General features: G+C 40.3%; 1 protein-coding gene across 2 annotated transcripts; it reads right to left on the bottom strand.

Moving 5' to 3' along the window:
• Positions 1-704: 704 nt before the first annotated feature.
• Positions 705-14874, bottom strand: med14 (mediator complex subunit 14). Of its 2 annotated transcripts, XM_008433002.3 has the most exons (29): positions 14415-14874; positions 13448-13474; positions 13223-13328; positions 12940-13113; positions 12681-12810; positions 12451-12579; positions 12242-12349; positions 11066-11198; positions 10814-10964; positions 10570-10681; positions 9898-10023; positions 9497-9575; positions 9241-9400; positions 8952-9146; positions 8609-8743; positions 8435-8511; positions 8179-8339; positions 7846-7992; positions 6737-6981; positions 5779-6048; positions 4574-4823; positions 4010-4132; positions 3644-3820; positions 2734-2972; positions 2463-2642; positions 2264-2371; positions 1750-1875; positions 1455-1644; positions 705-1359 (listed from the first exon to the last, which is right to left on the bottom strand). In XM_008433002.3, the coding sequence occupies exons 1-29, from the start codon at positions 14588-14590 to the stop codon at positions 1286-1288; spliced, it is 4308 nt and encodes a 1435-aa protein (XP_008431224.1). In that variant the 5' UTR covers positions 14591-14874; the 3' UTR covers positions 705-1285. The 2 variants fall into 2 exon arrangements, with proteins under 2 accessions (XP_008431224.1, XP_008431231.1); XM_008433009.3 differs by lacking the exon at positions 4010-4132.
• Between the last annotated feature and the right edge of the window lie 1824 nt (positions 14875-16698).

Raw genomic sequence — 16698 nt, 5'->3', positions numbered from 1 at the left:
CACAAGCAGTGTAGGTTTTTGAAATGGGGTGCAAGGGCAGTTGCCCAGGGCGAGAGTAGAAAGGGGTGAGACAAATATTGAAAATCACATTTTCTCAGTCTGGAGGAAGAGTCGAGAGGCACACAATGAATTGAGATTCAATATATTTACAGTCATTGTTGATTTGGGGAACCATGACATATCCTGGTGCTGGTACTATGTGATTTATCTGTGATTTTATTTTTTCTTTCACAGGAGGCAGAAATAGGGAATCCATACATCAAAACCTATGTCTATTTTTATAATGGAAAATAAGTGCATTGTGATAATTTTAAGATGACCTTAACCATGAAATATTTACACTTAAAAAAAAAAACTAAAATTCAGTTTTCTTAAATTACTGTATGAAAAGCAGATAATCTCATTTGTAATGTTTAACTCTTTGTTTTTTTACTTTATTATAAAATTTAAATATACAAGCTGCTTTAAAGTGTCTGGACATTTTTTCCAATTTATGTTTTTATTATGGACCAATTCCCCCAAGAGGAACATTCTGGACCACAGGTTCATCCTCATCTACGTTGATGAGAAACGCACCAAAAGAAGGAGATCCCAGCTGAAATGAGCTTTATCTCTTGTGAGGCATTGAGAGGGAATATTTTTTTCTAAAAAGTCAACTCTGAGGAGAGTGAGCACTTCAACAGTCATCGCTGAATGGAAGATCCTTAAAGCACAAACCAACACGGGGCTTTGTTTATTAAATAGCAAAGTCAGACAGCATGTCTCCAAATCCTTCAATCAGGACTCAAAATGGTTCTTAGTAAAATACAACTGGCTTATAAAGTTTATCACAGTTTTAGAGTATAGAAAATGAAAAATTCAAATAAAAAAAGAAAAGCAGATACTGACAAAACAAAAGGCAAGAAGATCATTAAATAGTGTGCTAAGGAATCTATCCCCTGAAAACTACAATAGACAGAAGAAAAAAATCTTGCAAAAACCATCTCACCTGATTTTCTTTCTGACAAGCAAAATTTACATCAATATACATATTTTTGTAAACAATCTTAATTTTCAATAGATAATTTTGCTTACAAGTGCCTGCAGGACAAAAATAACACATTTATATATTTTTTCCCTTTGCATTCAGCACTGATTTCATTCCAAGTCAAAGTTTTTAGCTGAAGAGAGATGGCATGCTGGATTCAGACCACTGCTTTTCCTCTTTTTTTTTTTTGTCACGTCAGCTCTGGACTTCAATCTCAGGGAACTCCAGTTCAATTTCAGGACAAAAAGTCTGAACGGGTTACTGTCGAGTGCTGGGGGGAAGCGACAGGCTGGCCATCAGCTCTTGAACGGATGCAAATATGGTGCACTCACCTGAAAGACAAGAGCGTGTTAGAAAGGTCGACTCCCGTAAAGTCAGAATCTTAGTCGATATTTAGATTAAGGGGGAGCTTGTTATGGAGTCTTACCCTGCCTGGAAGGGTGCAGCTCGTTGAACCTCTTGAGAATGTTAGAGACCAGAAGTGCTGCGGCTCCAGAAGAGCTGTGCTGCCTGGGAATATCGGCCTGCTGAGTGAGGCCCGTGGCCATGTCGTACACGATAGGAACAATGATGCTCACGGGGTCCTGGGGCACCGGGATGCGCTGGGTGAGCTGCAGCTGTGAGACGAAAATAGCCAAACGTGCACACACACAGTCAGGCTCCTGCAAATATTTAAAGGTCTGTAAATGAGCTACTGAGGTAGGAGAGATGGTGCAACTTACAAAAAAAAGCATTTTGGCCTTGAGCACCACAGCGATGGTCCCAGGAGGAGCGATGGGGGGCGCACTGGGAGGGATGGTGAGACAGAACTGGACGTTCCACTTGAGCTGTCCAGCCTGGTCAGGGAACTGGCGAGAGAGAAATATTTTAGTCAAGCCCAACTAGAGATGCACAGAAAAAACTTGTGTTGGTTGGAGCTGGATGATTTTCAGTGAGATCATCCCAGACCGGAGAATGGCTAGTAGGAAACTTGAAATGCCAAATTTTTCCAAATTATTAGACATAAATTGGTCACAACTCACACAGTGTGACGTCGCCTCTGCTCCAAGCAGAAATTAATAAAGATCTAATGTGACGGTAAGGGCAGAAAATGGGTTTTGAAAGCTGTTTTGGAATCTTCGTGTAGCTAATAAAAATGCTAACTGGAAATTGAGATACTTACATCTTTTACAGTAAAGAATTCACTAATAAGACAAAAAAAAAAAAGCCTTTAAAGCAGAAGTGAAAGCTACGCACCAGCTCAAGTTTCATGATGCGCACACAGTCTCTAAGAACATTAGTGGGAGCCCCGAGCAGTTTCGTGAAGGCACTCAGAGTGTTGAATTTAAAGGGAGGACCAGCGACCTGACAAGAGAAAGTTAAAAGAAGAAGGATTGTTAGGATAAAACAAAGTGGAGGTGTGTCATTTTAGGTGTTGTCTAGCGTTTTCATTTACCCGGGTCTCGAAGAACCTCTCCAGCACCTGGAGCTCCTCCTGGGACCAGGGCCCTGCGTTTTCTGGAGTAACTTTGAGTTGCAGAGTCTGATAGTTCTTTGGATTGAGAGCCACTCGGCACTTGAGGACGTCCGTCTTGAACATGATCACGCCTGGCTCGTTGGAGTTCACGATCGATAACTGGAGCAGATGCGACACGGCAGGTGATTACGCTGAAAACACTCAAATTAAACTCGAGAAGCAAATAACCAATTACTGACAAGACACTCACCGTCGCCTCCTGCTGGATGATCCTCTGTAGGTGTCGCCTCATGATAACGGAACCCAGAAAGCGCTCCAGTGGCGAGCAGAGATAGCTTCCTGCTAGGCCTGGTACCATGCAGGGGGTGGGTGAGGGGAGCAGAAGCACGTGTAAGGCGTTATGGGAGAGGATGGTGGGGATGGATGCAGCCCAGGGGCGCTGAGGTAGCTTTCGGGGAGGAGGCATACTAGTAGGCATGACTTGGGAACCTAAGGCAAAGATAGGAAAAAAAACAACAACAAAAAACAGGGGATTTTGAAAAGGCAGAAAAACACAGAATTTAATATACTTAAATATGATCTAAGTGACACTTCTGTTGTACTGAAGGATGACGCACTGCTCAGGTTTCTGTTTATATTTTCTGTTTCTTTTTTCCCCTGTGTGTGACAGACCTAATATTGTCTGGACACAGGGAAGGCAATAAACTTATAGTTCAAATAAAAAAAGAATCAGAAAAACCTGCTATTTGCAGATCAGAATTTTGCAAAAACTTAAAATTGATAACTGGCCACTAAACTTTGTTCCTCACGACATTAGAAAATACGTCATGGTGGCGTTTACTTTAAAATTCTTTGATGGCAATTTCATTTGCAATCAACATAGAGTCCTCACTAATTTCTCCCTCAAATGTCATGATGCTGCTGCCAACGCTCTATGATTTTATCATCTCTGACATCATCCTCTTTTTATGTGTGGGTATTTCCTGCAGTGAGGCTGAGAGTATTTTTAGCATGAAAAGTGTGAATATTATAACCAACAAACTTTGCACTTTAACTAGTCCTTCAAATATGCATCATTGCACAGACTATTATTGCAAAAGTTGCGCATTTAAGATATATTATGCAGCCCTAATAGTTAGTATTGAGAAAGTGGTACTTACTGCTCCCAGCACGTGGAGAGTTGGGGTCGGGAATAGGCGAGTGCAGCGAAGGATTACCAGGGGACATGCCGGGGATTCTGGCCCCAGGAGAAGGCCCTGAAACCTGGGGTGAGCCTGGCCACTGGCCCCTGTGGCTGGGAGACACCATGGTGTAAGGAGAGCTGGGGTCCAGAGGACCTAGGTAGAAGAGAGCCAATAATCAGTCACTAAACATAACAATCACAGTCATAAATACAACACTGCGTGCCCTGGCTTTAAAAGTCTTAAATGTTTGCAGCGCACAAAAGGCTCGGTCATGTTCGCTTCGGCCTGTTCAAGCCCCTCGCCCAGCAGGGACCAGCATTTACGGCCCTCCCTGCTGCTTACCGTGGGGACTGGCAAAGCTGGTCTGGCCCATGGCTATGCCCAGAGACGACGGAGATGGGGTGGGGCCAAAAGGAGAGGGCGCCCTCAAAGCTCCGCTAGGGGAGCCAGAGGCATGGATGTTCCCTGCATATATACACACACACACACATGCGTCAAATGGCTCATAAGACTCTGCTCCTCTCACACACACCCTCAATCACTCGTGAGCATACAAGCTAAAGCTGGACGGAGAGGCCGTAGCGTCTGGCTGGAGGGCTGAGATGGAGACCAATGTAGGGAGGGAATATGGCTGAACACATGCTTTTTTTTTCTGTGTGCACATGTTGCATGAGAAACACAAATGGTCTTGTAGTTTCATCAAACTAAAAAGGGCACACGTGGCAGCAGAAGCTCTCAGATGATTTGCTCCGGCAACAAATATGTCGGTGACCATGACGACATGAGAGTCAAACTAAAAATTCATCATTTAGAACAAGATGTCTGAATGAGATGAGATGAGACGACACAAACGGAACGAGACCTCCACACTCACAAGTATGAGAGGGAATCACAATGTACCGTTACCTGGCGACTGTGTGGGCATCATGGAGGGCGACGGAGTAACGTTAGCAAGATAATTCGGTGGCGGCGACGTAAGAGGCGGGTATACGCCTCCGGCGCCCCCTCTCATGGTCTGGGGCTGCTGCTGAGCCTGCAGCTGGTTCATCAGGCTGTCCATCACGTCGACGCCCACAGGGGAGGGAGGATTGTCGTCTTCGTTGACGGAACGTCTGCGGGCGTCTTGGCTGCTGTCCACAAACATATTAAGGAATGTCTGAAGGAGGAGAGAGAGAAATGTTTGATGTGGAAAAACTGAATCATATCACTGGTTTTTTTGGGGTTATTTTTAGTGTCCAGCAAAACTAATGACACCAATTCAGTGTTGCTAACTTTGCACCAATATGTTTATTCCGATTTTATGCAACACAAAGAAGTAAAAAGTTATGAAATGGAAAGAAAGTAATACACACGTTTATTGAATGAAACCATGGTCTCTGCAGGTTTTACTAACTCAAATTTAAGACTATTATGAAATGAATTTAAGGCCTTAATCTTCACAGTAATGTTCAAACTTCACTGTCAGTCTTACCCATCTCTCACACGATAAATAGGCGAAAAAAAAGCTAGCTAGCAAAGGTACATTAGCAGCTAGCGAGAGGTAGCCTCAACCGTCTCAAGTCACAGAAGAGTGTGGGACTCAAATTTTTGCCAGACAGAGAAGTCCCACCAGAAAAAAAATACATATATATATATATATATATACACACACACACACCTCATATAAACATATATATAATGTATGAGATTAAATAGTTCTGTTGAGACAAACCTTAAGACCTGGTAATAACATATTCACATTTTTTTTAAACAAATTTAAGACATTTTAAGGCCTTAATTTTAGCTGCATTTATTTATTTAAGACTTTCCAAGAAATGCGCAGACATCCTGGAAACACTAAAGAAATGCATTCCCAGAGCATGATACTGCCAACACCATGTTTCACTATCCTGCGGCAGTGCTCAGGTTAATGTGCAGTTTGTCAGCTCTCCTTCACACCTAGCATTTTGTGAGTAATAAAAAAAACTAATAATCAAAGACAAAATCTAATAAACTTACTCAAATTTTATCTAAATTTTTTTTTAAAAACAAAAAAAACCAAGCATTTTCTCTTTTACAGTTTAAAAAAAAAGTGTGAGTTTTTTCTCTTTAACCCTCTTCCTCCCGTTTACCTTGAGTCCTGGAGCGGGGTAAAACCCTTCCACAATCTTAGTGTTGTCAAACAGGCTGTAGGCTCCGTCTCGAATGGCCACCACTCCTCGGCTGCGGCAGTAGATGTCGATGCAGTACATGTTGCGGAACGCTAGGCGGATGTGCGTGGGGGACTGGGGCAGGATGGAGAAACACTGGTAGGCAGTGTTGGTGCGCTGGGTGAGGCCCAGCATGGGCACTGTTGGTAGCTTGTTGATTGCATTGAGAGGAGCTTGTGTGTCATAGAGCACCTGGAAAGTCACAAAAAAGGATTTAGGAAAAATTATTTTGTAGATCTGTGCAGATTGTTCGCCAATACCGACACTGAAATAACTTCATGCTTTTAATTTCTAATCACAGCTTGTTAAATCAGTCCCTCCAGGAAGTTGCAATTTTTATGACCAATCACTGAAACTTGGCTGAATTTTGGAAAATCCATTCAACTCTCGTAACTTTTTTTTTGCAGCCCTATTTCTGTTCAATAGGATTTGCTTACACAGTGTAAACAGCTCATATTAACTTGAATGACCAATACAGAAATATTCTTTTGCACTCTGACAACTCCCCAGGACATGATTTTATTTGAAAGTATTATTTGCACTTTGCATATTAAAATCTTGTCTTTTTTTGGAAAGGTTATGTAAACATTTTTGTAAGACAATGTTATGGCAAAAAATAAAGCTTAAATTGCAACTTTCACAGCTACGTTTTGAAAAAAGTGCCACATAATCAGCAACTTTAGACCTCAGTAATCACAAGAAACCATCTCAACATCCTGGAGGCACTGATAAATGCTAATTAAATGCAACACTCCTGTGGTTTAAAGATCATCTAACTTGTTTTTCACATCCATCGATTTATTAGAAAGTTCAGCACACCAAAGCAAGCCACTTGAATGCACCTTCTATGAGTACCGTTTTAAGAGTTTTGACTGTGTACCTGCAGCAGCTGCATCACGTTCGGGTTCTTGTTGAACATCTCCTGCAGCTGGTGGAGGATGATGTTGTGGCAGTTGGAGCAGCCTGAGTTGGGCCCCACAGTGCCCAGGGCGAGGTGGAAGCGCTGCGTGTTGGAGTTCCACTGGATGGTGACGGAGCTGCCTTTGGTGGTGCCGTAGCACAGCACCAGCTTGCGGTAGTTATACAGCCGGACCTCCGAGAACTGGCTCAGGTAGGGCGGCATTTCTGGAGTGAAGAAATGACCGCGTTACACGGCAGAAACAATACTTACAAATACAGGTGGATTTTTCCTATGCAGAAAACGACCCAGACTCCAGGATTCCTACATGGTGTTCTAAATGTCATATTTAGAACACCATGTTAGAACACCATGTTCTAAATATGAACATGGTGTTCATATTTAGTCCAAAGTCTAATTGTGTTCCAATTAGACTTTGAATACAAAATTCCAAAATCTAATTTCTTGAACAACTGTTAAAACATGAGTACCAGATTTCACTCTGAATTGTCTACAGATATTTATACAAATGTCCACTTTAATAAAAGAATACATGGAAAAATAGACAAAAAGATGGATTGATGCATCCATGAGAACTTTAGCACATTCTACAGATTTTTCATTTAACCACTTAAGCCAATTATATAAAATGTTGGAAATATATTTTAATATAAAACAAAGTTCACTAATCAATTACTAAACTAGTTGATTCAATCAATCAATCAAATATTATTTGTATAGCACATTTCAGCAGCAAGGCATTTCAAAGTGCTTTACAGCATGTGACATTGAATAAACAGTAAGAAAGAGAAAGATTTAAAAAAATAATAATAATTGGAATTTGGAAAAAAAGATCCAGATTTTTAGTCAAAATGCCATTTGACAAGGACATTTGATTATTTCATTAATCACCATTAATCCTATTAATCACTTCAGCCCTGGTTTGTAATTTTTTTATATTTCTCCACACCTGGAAATTACTTAATTAAAATCCCAAATGTTCCCAGTCTGTATAGGAGCCTTGCTAATTTCTGCAATCGGATCATTGGCAAATGTGAAGACCTATTTCTTTCAGGTCAACATGCACCCACCTGGCAGCGTGCAAGAAAAGTTCAGAACACACTGGTAGAGCTGGCTGATGGCCTTCCAGTCGTTCAGGAACATCTCCACCACCTTCCTCCCGCCCACAGGCTCCGACAGAGGGTTCTCATAGGTCAAATACACATGGCGAGTGGAGGCTGGTAGAACAGGGAAACTCAGTGAGAACACGGGTCAGAATGCAAACAGAGGAACATTTTTTTTCTATAAAGATTAATGACAAAAATACAGAGGTATCATAATACATTATTTTGAATAAAAAGATGCTAAAATTATTATTTTCAGTGGACGAAATGATGTGCATTTGGTAAAAAAATGAAAAGCACCTTGTTCCTTGCTGTTGGTGCTGCTGAGTGGACAGTTGGCCAGGACCAGCTCGGCCACCCAGGTCCGGTTATTCCTGCCCTGCAAGCGAATGGTGCTGTCCAAGAGGGAGCGCTCCAAAGCTCTCCTGGTTTCCTCTCCGACATCTCTACAAGGGGGAATCCTAGAAAACAAGAGGCGTAAACAGTTTGCCGTTTTACAGATTGAAGAGAACAAAACACACGAAAGAAAAAGGAGGCACGTGGAGGTTTGTTTTACCTTAGCAGTCGGATTGCGTGACTACTCCCGTCCCCTTCCACTTGCATTCCCTCGTTTGGAATGGCCATGTTGGAAAGCTACTCAGAAGAGAAAGAAAAACCATTTGGGATCAGTTGGGAATTATGCAAGCCTTGAATCCAGAAATGTACACCTGAAGACCAAACGCTGACTGACCTCTGCTCTGAGACCAATAAAAGGCATGTTGGTGTCGCACATGGCTACAAGATGAGCCAGCTCCTTGTTGAAAGCACACATTTCTCCAGACCTCTTGGGCTTCTTAGGCTCAGAGTCTCCTTGATCTCCAGCAATCTACAGAGCAGAAGACAGAGAACGATGTTGAAGGTGTATTTAAAGCATGTACAGTAACTTAAGGAAGATGGTGTGAGCGTGGCAGGTTTGCAGTTGCTCCATACTTTCCATTTAGCTGTTATAAACAGGGCCCAAAACATTTCCACACAAAGTTCAGAATCTCACATTAAATCCATCCATTTTTTCACAATATAAAATAAACAACTACCTTTCTTTTTGTTCCAGGTCGAGCCTCTCTCCCTGTTGTTGGGTCCTGGACAAGTTGTTCCAGGTTGGGTTTAAAAAGCTGTAAAAGTTGTGCGCACATAGGCCCGTCCTCTCCCTCCAACTGAGAAACTGATAGGAAAGAGTATTTGTACTGTAATGCTGTGGGACTGCTAGGCACTTCAAGCATTTCCACCACCTGCAGGGAAACAAGAGAAAATATTTGAAAAAAATAAAATAAATGCATGGGAATGAACACGTCTTTAAACAATAAACTGCCCGACAAAACTCACAATGTAGTATTGTGGGAGACGAGTGAGCTTGATGAAGAGTTTGTGCTTGGACAAGCTGCCGACTGGGTGCGTGGCCGAATTGGAGAGGTGAAGGATGTCGGAGCAAACGGTGGGAAGGTGCTTCACGGACTGTCGGCATCGCTGCTCCCCCAGCCAGAACCTAACCGGAGAGAATGAATGCCTCACAGTCCCCGCACAGTGTTCGTAATTTATCACATTCAGTAAATAAAAATTTATTTAGTTTGTATGAACTTACCTGAGCTGCTGAAGCCAAGAGAGAATGCGCTTCATATCATCGTTGACCGTCTTTTCAATGTCATCCAGCATGGACTGATCTGTAGAGAGAACAAACCCAGGATTTATGGCTCAGAGAATGAAGAAAGCTAATAAATCACGATTATAGATAAATGTGTAGCCATAGTTTTAAAACACAATCAGATGAAAGTTGACAGAAAAAAACATCATCAATAGAAGGAGTTACATTTTAAATTAAACTAGTCAAATTGTAGTTAAAACACAAAACGTATAAGTTGCTAAAAGCTTGTTTTAAAAACACAACACCAATGCAAAACTGGTGTAAGAGTCAGGTTAATCAAAACGAACACAAAAAATACAGGACCCACAAAAGAGGAGTTTGCATTTGCTGCTGCTGCTTACCTAATCCATAGAGCATGGGTTGAAACATGCCAGAATGAAGATCTACAAAAATGTGCAGGCACTCTGAGCGACCACATGGCTCAAGTATCGGAACGACCAGCGTGGGCAAAGCTGTCTCAATGAATGCTGGAGGAAAAAAATACAGTAAAACAAGCAAGTATTTAACACTAAATATGACTGGAAAACATACACTGGGACAAAACAAGACTGAGACTAGTAAAATATGTGATTCAGAAAGAACCTCTGGTAAAGCTGTGCTGTGATTTCATTTACCAAAGGGGAGAAAGTGATCCAGATCAATCTGGTTAAATGTGGAAAACTTACTGAGACACTCGTTAAGAGTTTCTGCAGGTCTCACCAACTCAAATTTAAGATATTTTAAGCCCATAATGAATGGAAATCAAGTCTGTATCATGACAGAAATGTACAAAAGAAAAACACAAATAAATAAATTGTATGGGTTGGCAATAAGATTAAAAACCTTTAAAAAGGATGCAACCAAAAACCTATCTTCAAGATCCCCAATGCTTTTCAGTAAATATTCAAGTGATGTGAGAGAAAAAAAATAAAAATAAACATGGAGTCTTATTACATCTGGCATAAAACTAACACAACAGAAAAGCTCTGGGTTTTAATGATTCTGTCAAGTAGAAACAAAGATGAAATGCATACAGTTATCGCTGGGATTGCTGGTCTTTAAAATGGCCTTGAGTTCCTGCAGCTTCTGATGGGCACGGGCATGAACACTGTCAATCAGCAGCTTCTCCACTGAGAGATGATCAATCTAAATAAGTCAGAAAAAAGAGAGAGAAAAAAAAAACTTAGCTGAAGCTGAGATTTAAATGCAAAGGAAATCCTAACGGTCTAAATGTTGCATTACATCAGGAACAGAAACCATTTTCATTTTTAATTTCACCTTCATGGCTCGCTCCATTAACTTTGAGTCACATGCAGGGAGAGCGGGCTCATGAGATATTTGCAATGGCTTAGATCCATCTGATTCATCGATCTTGATTGTGACTTTATGCACTGATGCTGTGCCTGTTTTTCGACCCAAAACCTGTTGGCTGTAAAGATTAAACAAAAACAATTAGGTATTTTTTTTTATTTTTATGTTTCTTCATTAAACCTCATCTTTTTCCCCCGTCTGAAAGTGTAGACGCCTTACTTCCAGACGGAAAGCGTGAGGTATTTTGCCGGAACATATTTTTCCTCCTGCACCAGGTCTCCCCAGCGCTCTCTGATCAGCATCAGTGTCTGAGAATGGAGGACCTCGAGCTGCAGCGACAGGCAAAAGGAATCTGGATAAGGTGCAGTTAAAGAAAAGCATGGTATGGGGGGTGAATTACAGATCAAGGTAGATGGTTGACTATGTGACTTATCGCGGCATTGACATTCGAAACACGCACACGCACACATCCTTCAAGATGTAGATTATTAGTTAAAGAGCTGCTTGTGCCTCACACAGACTGCTCTTTGACGTGGGGGTGGGTGAAAGCCAGTGCAGAGATGTACTGATTAGCATTGTGATTAGCAGTCTTGCTCAATTCGCATGCTTGATTAAGTCTTTGAGAGTTTGACGATTGCATTAAATGCTAATACCTGGTTGTTTCTATTTCTGCATAAAAGATGCATTTTGACAGAAACTAATATCAAGATTTTGTTCGCTGAAGCCTTGCCGTCACACGCAAATGACTGGCTAAATATATACGTCGAAGCTATGCAACTGACAGAAAATTTAATTTAGCCGTATTTCATAAACATGCTGACAGGTGTGGAAGCACACATCTCTGTAAGTGGTTTAAAAAAAGAAAAGAAAAGAAAAACACCTCAGATGACCGATGCTTGCAGGAACAGTGCTGCTCTTTCTTTGCCGTTAACAAAAAGCTGATTTGTTATTTAAGAATTAATGAAAGGGTGCTAGGCAGGATGCATTACTGCAGCTGGGATTCTCATTGGAATTCTACACTTGTCTGCTTGATCAGTCAATACCCTATATGCTTCAACACACACACACACACACTACTGCAGAGGGTCAGAGCAGAACTGGACAAAACCTGAACCGTTGCACAAAAGACATGTACAAAGTGCATTTAAAACCGATACATATTGCATCAGTTTCAAAGCATAGACACAAAGCTTCCTCTAAATTCATGGCTGATTTTCTACAGGGACTAGGCATTGAAGATGGACTGAACTGTTAGAAAATGGAAGAAGAAATACGTTCTGCGAATACCAATATTTTTCCCTTGCTCTCGTAAACTTTCTCCACATGCATCCAGACCAGGAAACACCCTGAAAATGTTTGTCTCGATGAGCAAACACAGAAACATTTAAAGGATACGCAGGCAGTTGTACATGTCCTGGAGGGGTTTTTCATCGGCACAAAGTCGAGCCTGGACCAACTCGTGGATGAAGTTCACCTGCAAACTGTGGACCAGTGCTCGTCCGTCTGTTAGTAAGCAGTGAAAGTAAAAAAAAAAAGAGGAAATCACACATTTGGCCACACTATGGATGTTACTCATAAAATATAATCAGAATTAGCTTCTTCACCTCCAGTTTCTTTGTCCTCCACTAGAATTTCTAACTTCAGGAGCCGCCAGGGAATGTCGGGATCATCTCCCATTACTGTCAGAGTGGCCTCAAACTCTCCCTCCACCCGAAACTTAACACGACCATTAGCTAAAGAATATACAAATAAGCAAGATAAATAATAATAATAAAAAATGAATAAATCAACAGTAGGCAGTTAAAATTCCAAGACCTTTACACAAACCGCTTACCAACTGTGAGATTTGCCAGCTGTGGAGGCAGGTCAGTGGTGACAAGGCGATGTCGCAGAATCTGATTGAGCTGGTTTAAAGTGGTCTGCTTCTCCGTCTTAGTGATTGGGTCGGGAGGTATTATTTTATCCTGAACAAAGACAAAAAATAAATAAATAAATAAAGTGACACATTAGACAGACAAGTCTGAATATCTAAATCTGCATCTTCTTTTTATCCAGCTTTAACAGGGAAAGAAAAATCAAGATTTAAGACTTGCACGTATGCACGTAGGCAGGCGTGGGTACGACCCTGTCGTCAAGACGTCGATGGCGAAGGGGATGGCAAAGCTGGGCAAGCGAGCGTGCACGAGGGCGTCCCGAGCCAGCAGAGCCAGTCTGTCGGCTGTGTCCACAAACAAGATGGCCTGCTGATCCAGGAAGCTGGAGATCATCTGTCACAACACAAGCCAAGTCAGAGAGGTATGGTCAGCTAGACGTTTGTGCTTCTGTCGACAGAACCACGTAACGCACAGCAGGAGAATTTCATTAAACACAACGTACCGCACACTTCTCAACTTTCCCCGCATTGCTTGCCCACTTAACCAGGGCCAGGAGACGCACAAACAGCTGCCTGGTGCGACTTGCAAACTGGACGATCTCAATTTTCCTTCATGAAAGAGAAGTTTAAGAAATGACAGTCAAATGAAAAGAAATGTCCCTTAAAAAAGTTGTGAATTTAATTATTGTATTTAATAAATAAGAGGAAATATATTAAAGCAAACATACCGCTCCATATCAGTCTTTCGGGGGAGCCTGCAAAACAAAAACATTGATTTTAAATTAAGGTCACATTTAAATCACAGCATCTTCTATCCTAAAAAGTTGTAACGATGTTTTTGCCCTTCTTTTTCCACAAGCTTTGTCACAGAATCGCTCAAACCTTTTGACTGATTGCTTGATTCTGTTGAATCCTCCAACCCCTGATGGATGTTTATATTTATATATATATTGTGGCTTTGAATGTGTTTAAAAACTTTGTATACTTTGTTACGAGTAAAAAAAGCAAAAAATACGATGTATTGGAAACATGCAATAAAAAGAACAAAGAAATATGAAAGCAACGTGCTGTGGGTTGCCTTACGTAATGTCACCAGGGGAATGTGAGTGTGGGAGCTTGTAAGTGACAGGGTCTCAAATAAGTAACTGATTTTGGGTAAACAGCACAACAACAAAGGAAGCCTGATATTTATTTGTCTAAAGGAAACGAACTTTATGAACAATAGCTTTTACTGATTTTTACAGATGAGTGTGGATCATCTGTAAAAATGATCCACATTTTTACATTCATCTCGCTCAATGAATGTGGAGCGAGAGAGAGATGAGACTTTGAGACCGATCCGTTTTTCCCAGCAAGAGGTCACCAGCTGTTGATGTAAGCATTTTGTAAAAATGCTTACATCATGTTTACAATTCAGACTATTCCGACTTACAGGTAAGATGTTTGAGTGTTTGTAACTTTGTTTGACAGCTTGTGGTAGTTTGTCATTTAACTTTAGTTGTACGCCCCTTAAGAAAGCAATCACTTTTTATGCATTGAGTCTTTGTTTAATATAACAAATTAGTATGATTGTCATAGGTATTGTTTGAGCGTAATAAAACAACAAGAGTTTATTTTACAGCTCTAAAGTTCTCAAGTTTACAAGCGTTAGCCTATTAGCCCGCCTGTGGGCCTGCTAAGCTAACTGTTACTTACAGCTCAGCCAGCAGGGTAATTTCATGGTAAGTCCGCTGGAGAAGAAATTCAATAAGCAGGCTTAGTTTGACGCCCTGTGTAGCTGGGGTCCCGGGAGGTGGTGGCTGTGGACCCGAGACAACGGGACCTCCGAGCGGAACGAGCGGCCCATCTGACCCAATCTGCACCGGAGCCATTTTAAAAATTGACGGTATAGGCTAGTTAGCTGCTCCGCTGCGCAAGCAGCCAGACAACGGGAAACTCTCGGCTAGTAGTGGCCCGCTCCTCCTCAAAAGACACTTTCCTCGTATTCTCACACCATTTCTTCTATGAGAAGAGCAGCGCTGCAATGACTTAGTCACTTCTGTAAACAACAAAAAGTCAGCTAATGCTTAATTTAGTAAGTCATTACGGAGAAGATTTTCAATGCTGCTAGGCCGCCATCTTTGATATCGGGGATAATTAGCATACAAGTTGGAGAGACAGAAAACCCAGACAGGATTTTTTAAAGAGCGAGACTCAATAATATTCTGCAGCTTATGTGGATTTTTTTAACCAGACTGGATGGCTTTGACATCGAAAAAAATGCTTACATCATGTTTACAATTCAGACTATTCCGACTTACAGGTAAGATGTTTGAGTGTTTGTAACTTTGTTTGACAGCTTGTGGTAGTTTGTCATTTAAGCTGTGCTTCTGAAATTGTTGCCCTAGAAACAAGTGACAGTGTACTACTTTAAATATAATTGCTTAAATATGTTTTGTTTGCTAGTTCACGTAAACTATAGTATTGAAGTTGTGAGGTGTGTATGTAGGAGGAAAAAAAATTAAAATTTCATCCCAAATCATCTTTATCAAGACGACGGTTTTACGGGAGTTCTATTTCTTTATTTCCCCCTCTTTATTGAACGGGTGTAGTGGGCAGGTTTTATTGCATATTACTATATGGTGTCAATATCTTTATTAATACACACTACACAAATAAAAATAATATGCAAAACAATAAAAAAAAATCTTAAAGTCAAAAATAAGGGACACATTTCATTCATTGTTTTAAAATGAATCTCTCATTTTAGGTTGCAAAATAAATTATCCATATCTAGTTCTAGTTATGTGTTTTAAAAAGAAATTTAATGAGGGATATTCTCAAACTTATTAGAGTTGGGAAAACTCTCGCGAGAAAGAGAAAACTACATTTCTATTAAATTCCCGGATCAAACATAAATGTTATTAATACGTAAAGTAGGAATAAAAAGTGTTACTAAACATACATCAAATCACTTTATCCAGATGGTTAAAGCTAAAGGTAAAGTTTTGTGTAACCAGCAATGTGCAGTTAAAACCTCAGACTGAAATCATTATAATTAAGGACATGCTCTTAGTCTTCCAGTTAATGAACTCTGAAGCAACTTAATTTTTCTATCCAGTTTTTGTAAAAGATTGATTTCCTCTTAGAAAATCTATTATTCCAAATTATAATCTTGTGTGTTGTAAAAAAAAGGAACTTTTCAGTGACATTCTGTATGAATGTCATAATTTGATAACTTATAGCTTCAAAATAATATATAAAGCAAACATAATTTCACCAACCTTAAAGAAAATATTTTGTTATACTCAGAGCCTTCCTGAAGTACACACCCAGGAGCCCCATGATAATCATGGTACAGGTTGAAAAAATCAACAGCTTCACATGTACAAAGGAAAACATACCTGTTTTATCAACATAATAAATTAAAACTAATTTATTTGTTTCTGTTATGTATTCCCGAGCTGGGAAAAACATTTTATGTACATCTTAAATGCTTGTGAATAGACCAAAGATTAAAAACCTTATTTCTGATGGTTGATTCAGATGTGGCTGTTATTGTGTAAAGTCTAATGCAAAAAAATAAATACACCATCAAGCATAGATAATATAAACAAGAGCTTGTCCCAAACAAGAGCTTGTCCCAAATTAATTTATATAAAAGCCCTAACTTATGACTTATGATTCTTCAACTAAATGAGTCACAGCAACATATTTTCCCTATGGGGTCATTGACGTATTTCTGAATTTGAATTGTATTTGAACAAAACTTTAGATGGACTTTGGTTTTATTTTGTTGAAAAATATGACCTTGGTAATGTTAAATAATTTTTCCAAGCCAAAATCTTGACTGATGTAGTGCTCGGCAATATCAGTACTGGTGTTAATAACAGGTGTCAATAGCAGTGAAAGAGCATCAGGGAGTGAGGCTGTTAGGCCAAACGCAACTGTTCATCTCTATGCAAATATAGAATACATAATTCCACTGTTTTGAGCTTTA

This window comes from Poecilia reticulata, chromosome 2 (genome assembly GCF_904066995.2).
Source record: "Poecilia reticulata chromosome 2, P_reticulata-male-v2, whole genome shotgun sequence".
Classification (NCBI taxonomy): domain Eukaryota; kingdom Metazoa; phylum Chordata; class Actinopteri; order Cyprinodontiformes; family Poeciliidae; genus Poecilia; species Poecilia reticulata.
The sequence above is the reverse complement of the archived record's forward strand: the minus strand, read 5'-3'. Positions and strand labels throughout refer to the sequence as shown.

Coding starts and splice junctions, on each gene's coding strand:
- med14 (XM_008433002.3), bottom strand. CDS start 14,590: ATGGCTCCGGTGCAGATTGGGTCAGATGGGCCGCTCGTTCCGCTCGGA. Junction 10,965..11,065: donor CTCACGCTTTCCGTCTGGAA/GTAAGGCGTCTA, acceptor TAATCTTTACAG/CCAACAGGTTTTGGGTCGAA. Junction 8,512..8,608: donor TTATTGGTCTCAGAGCAGAG/GTCAGTCAGCGT, acceptor TCTTCTGAGTAG/CTTTCCAACATGGCCATTCC.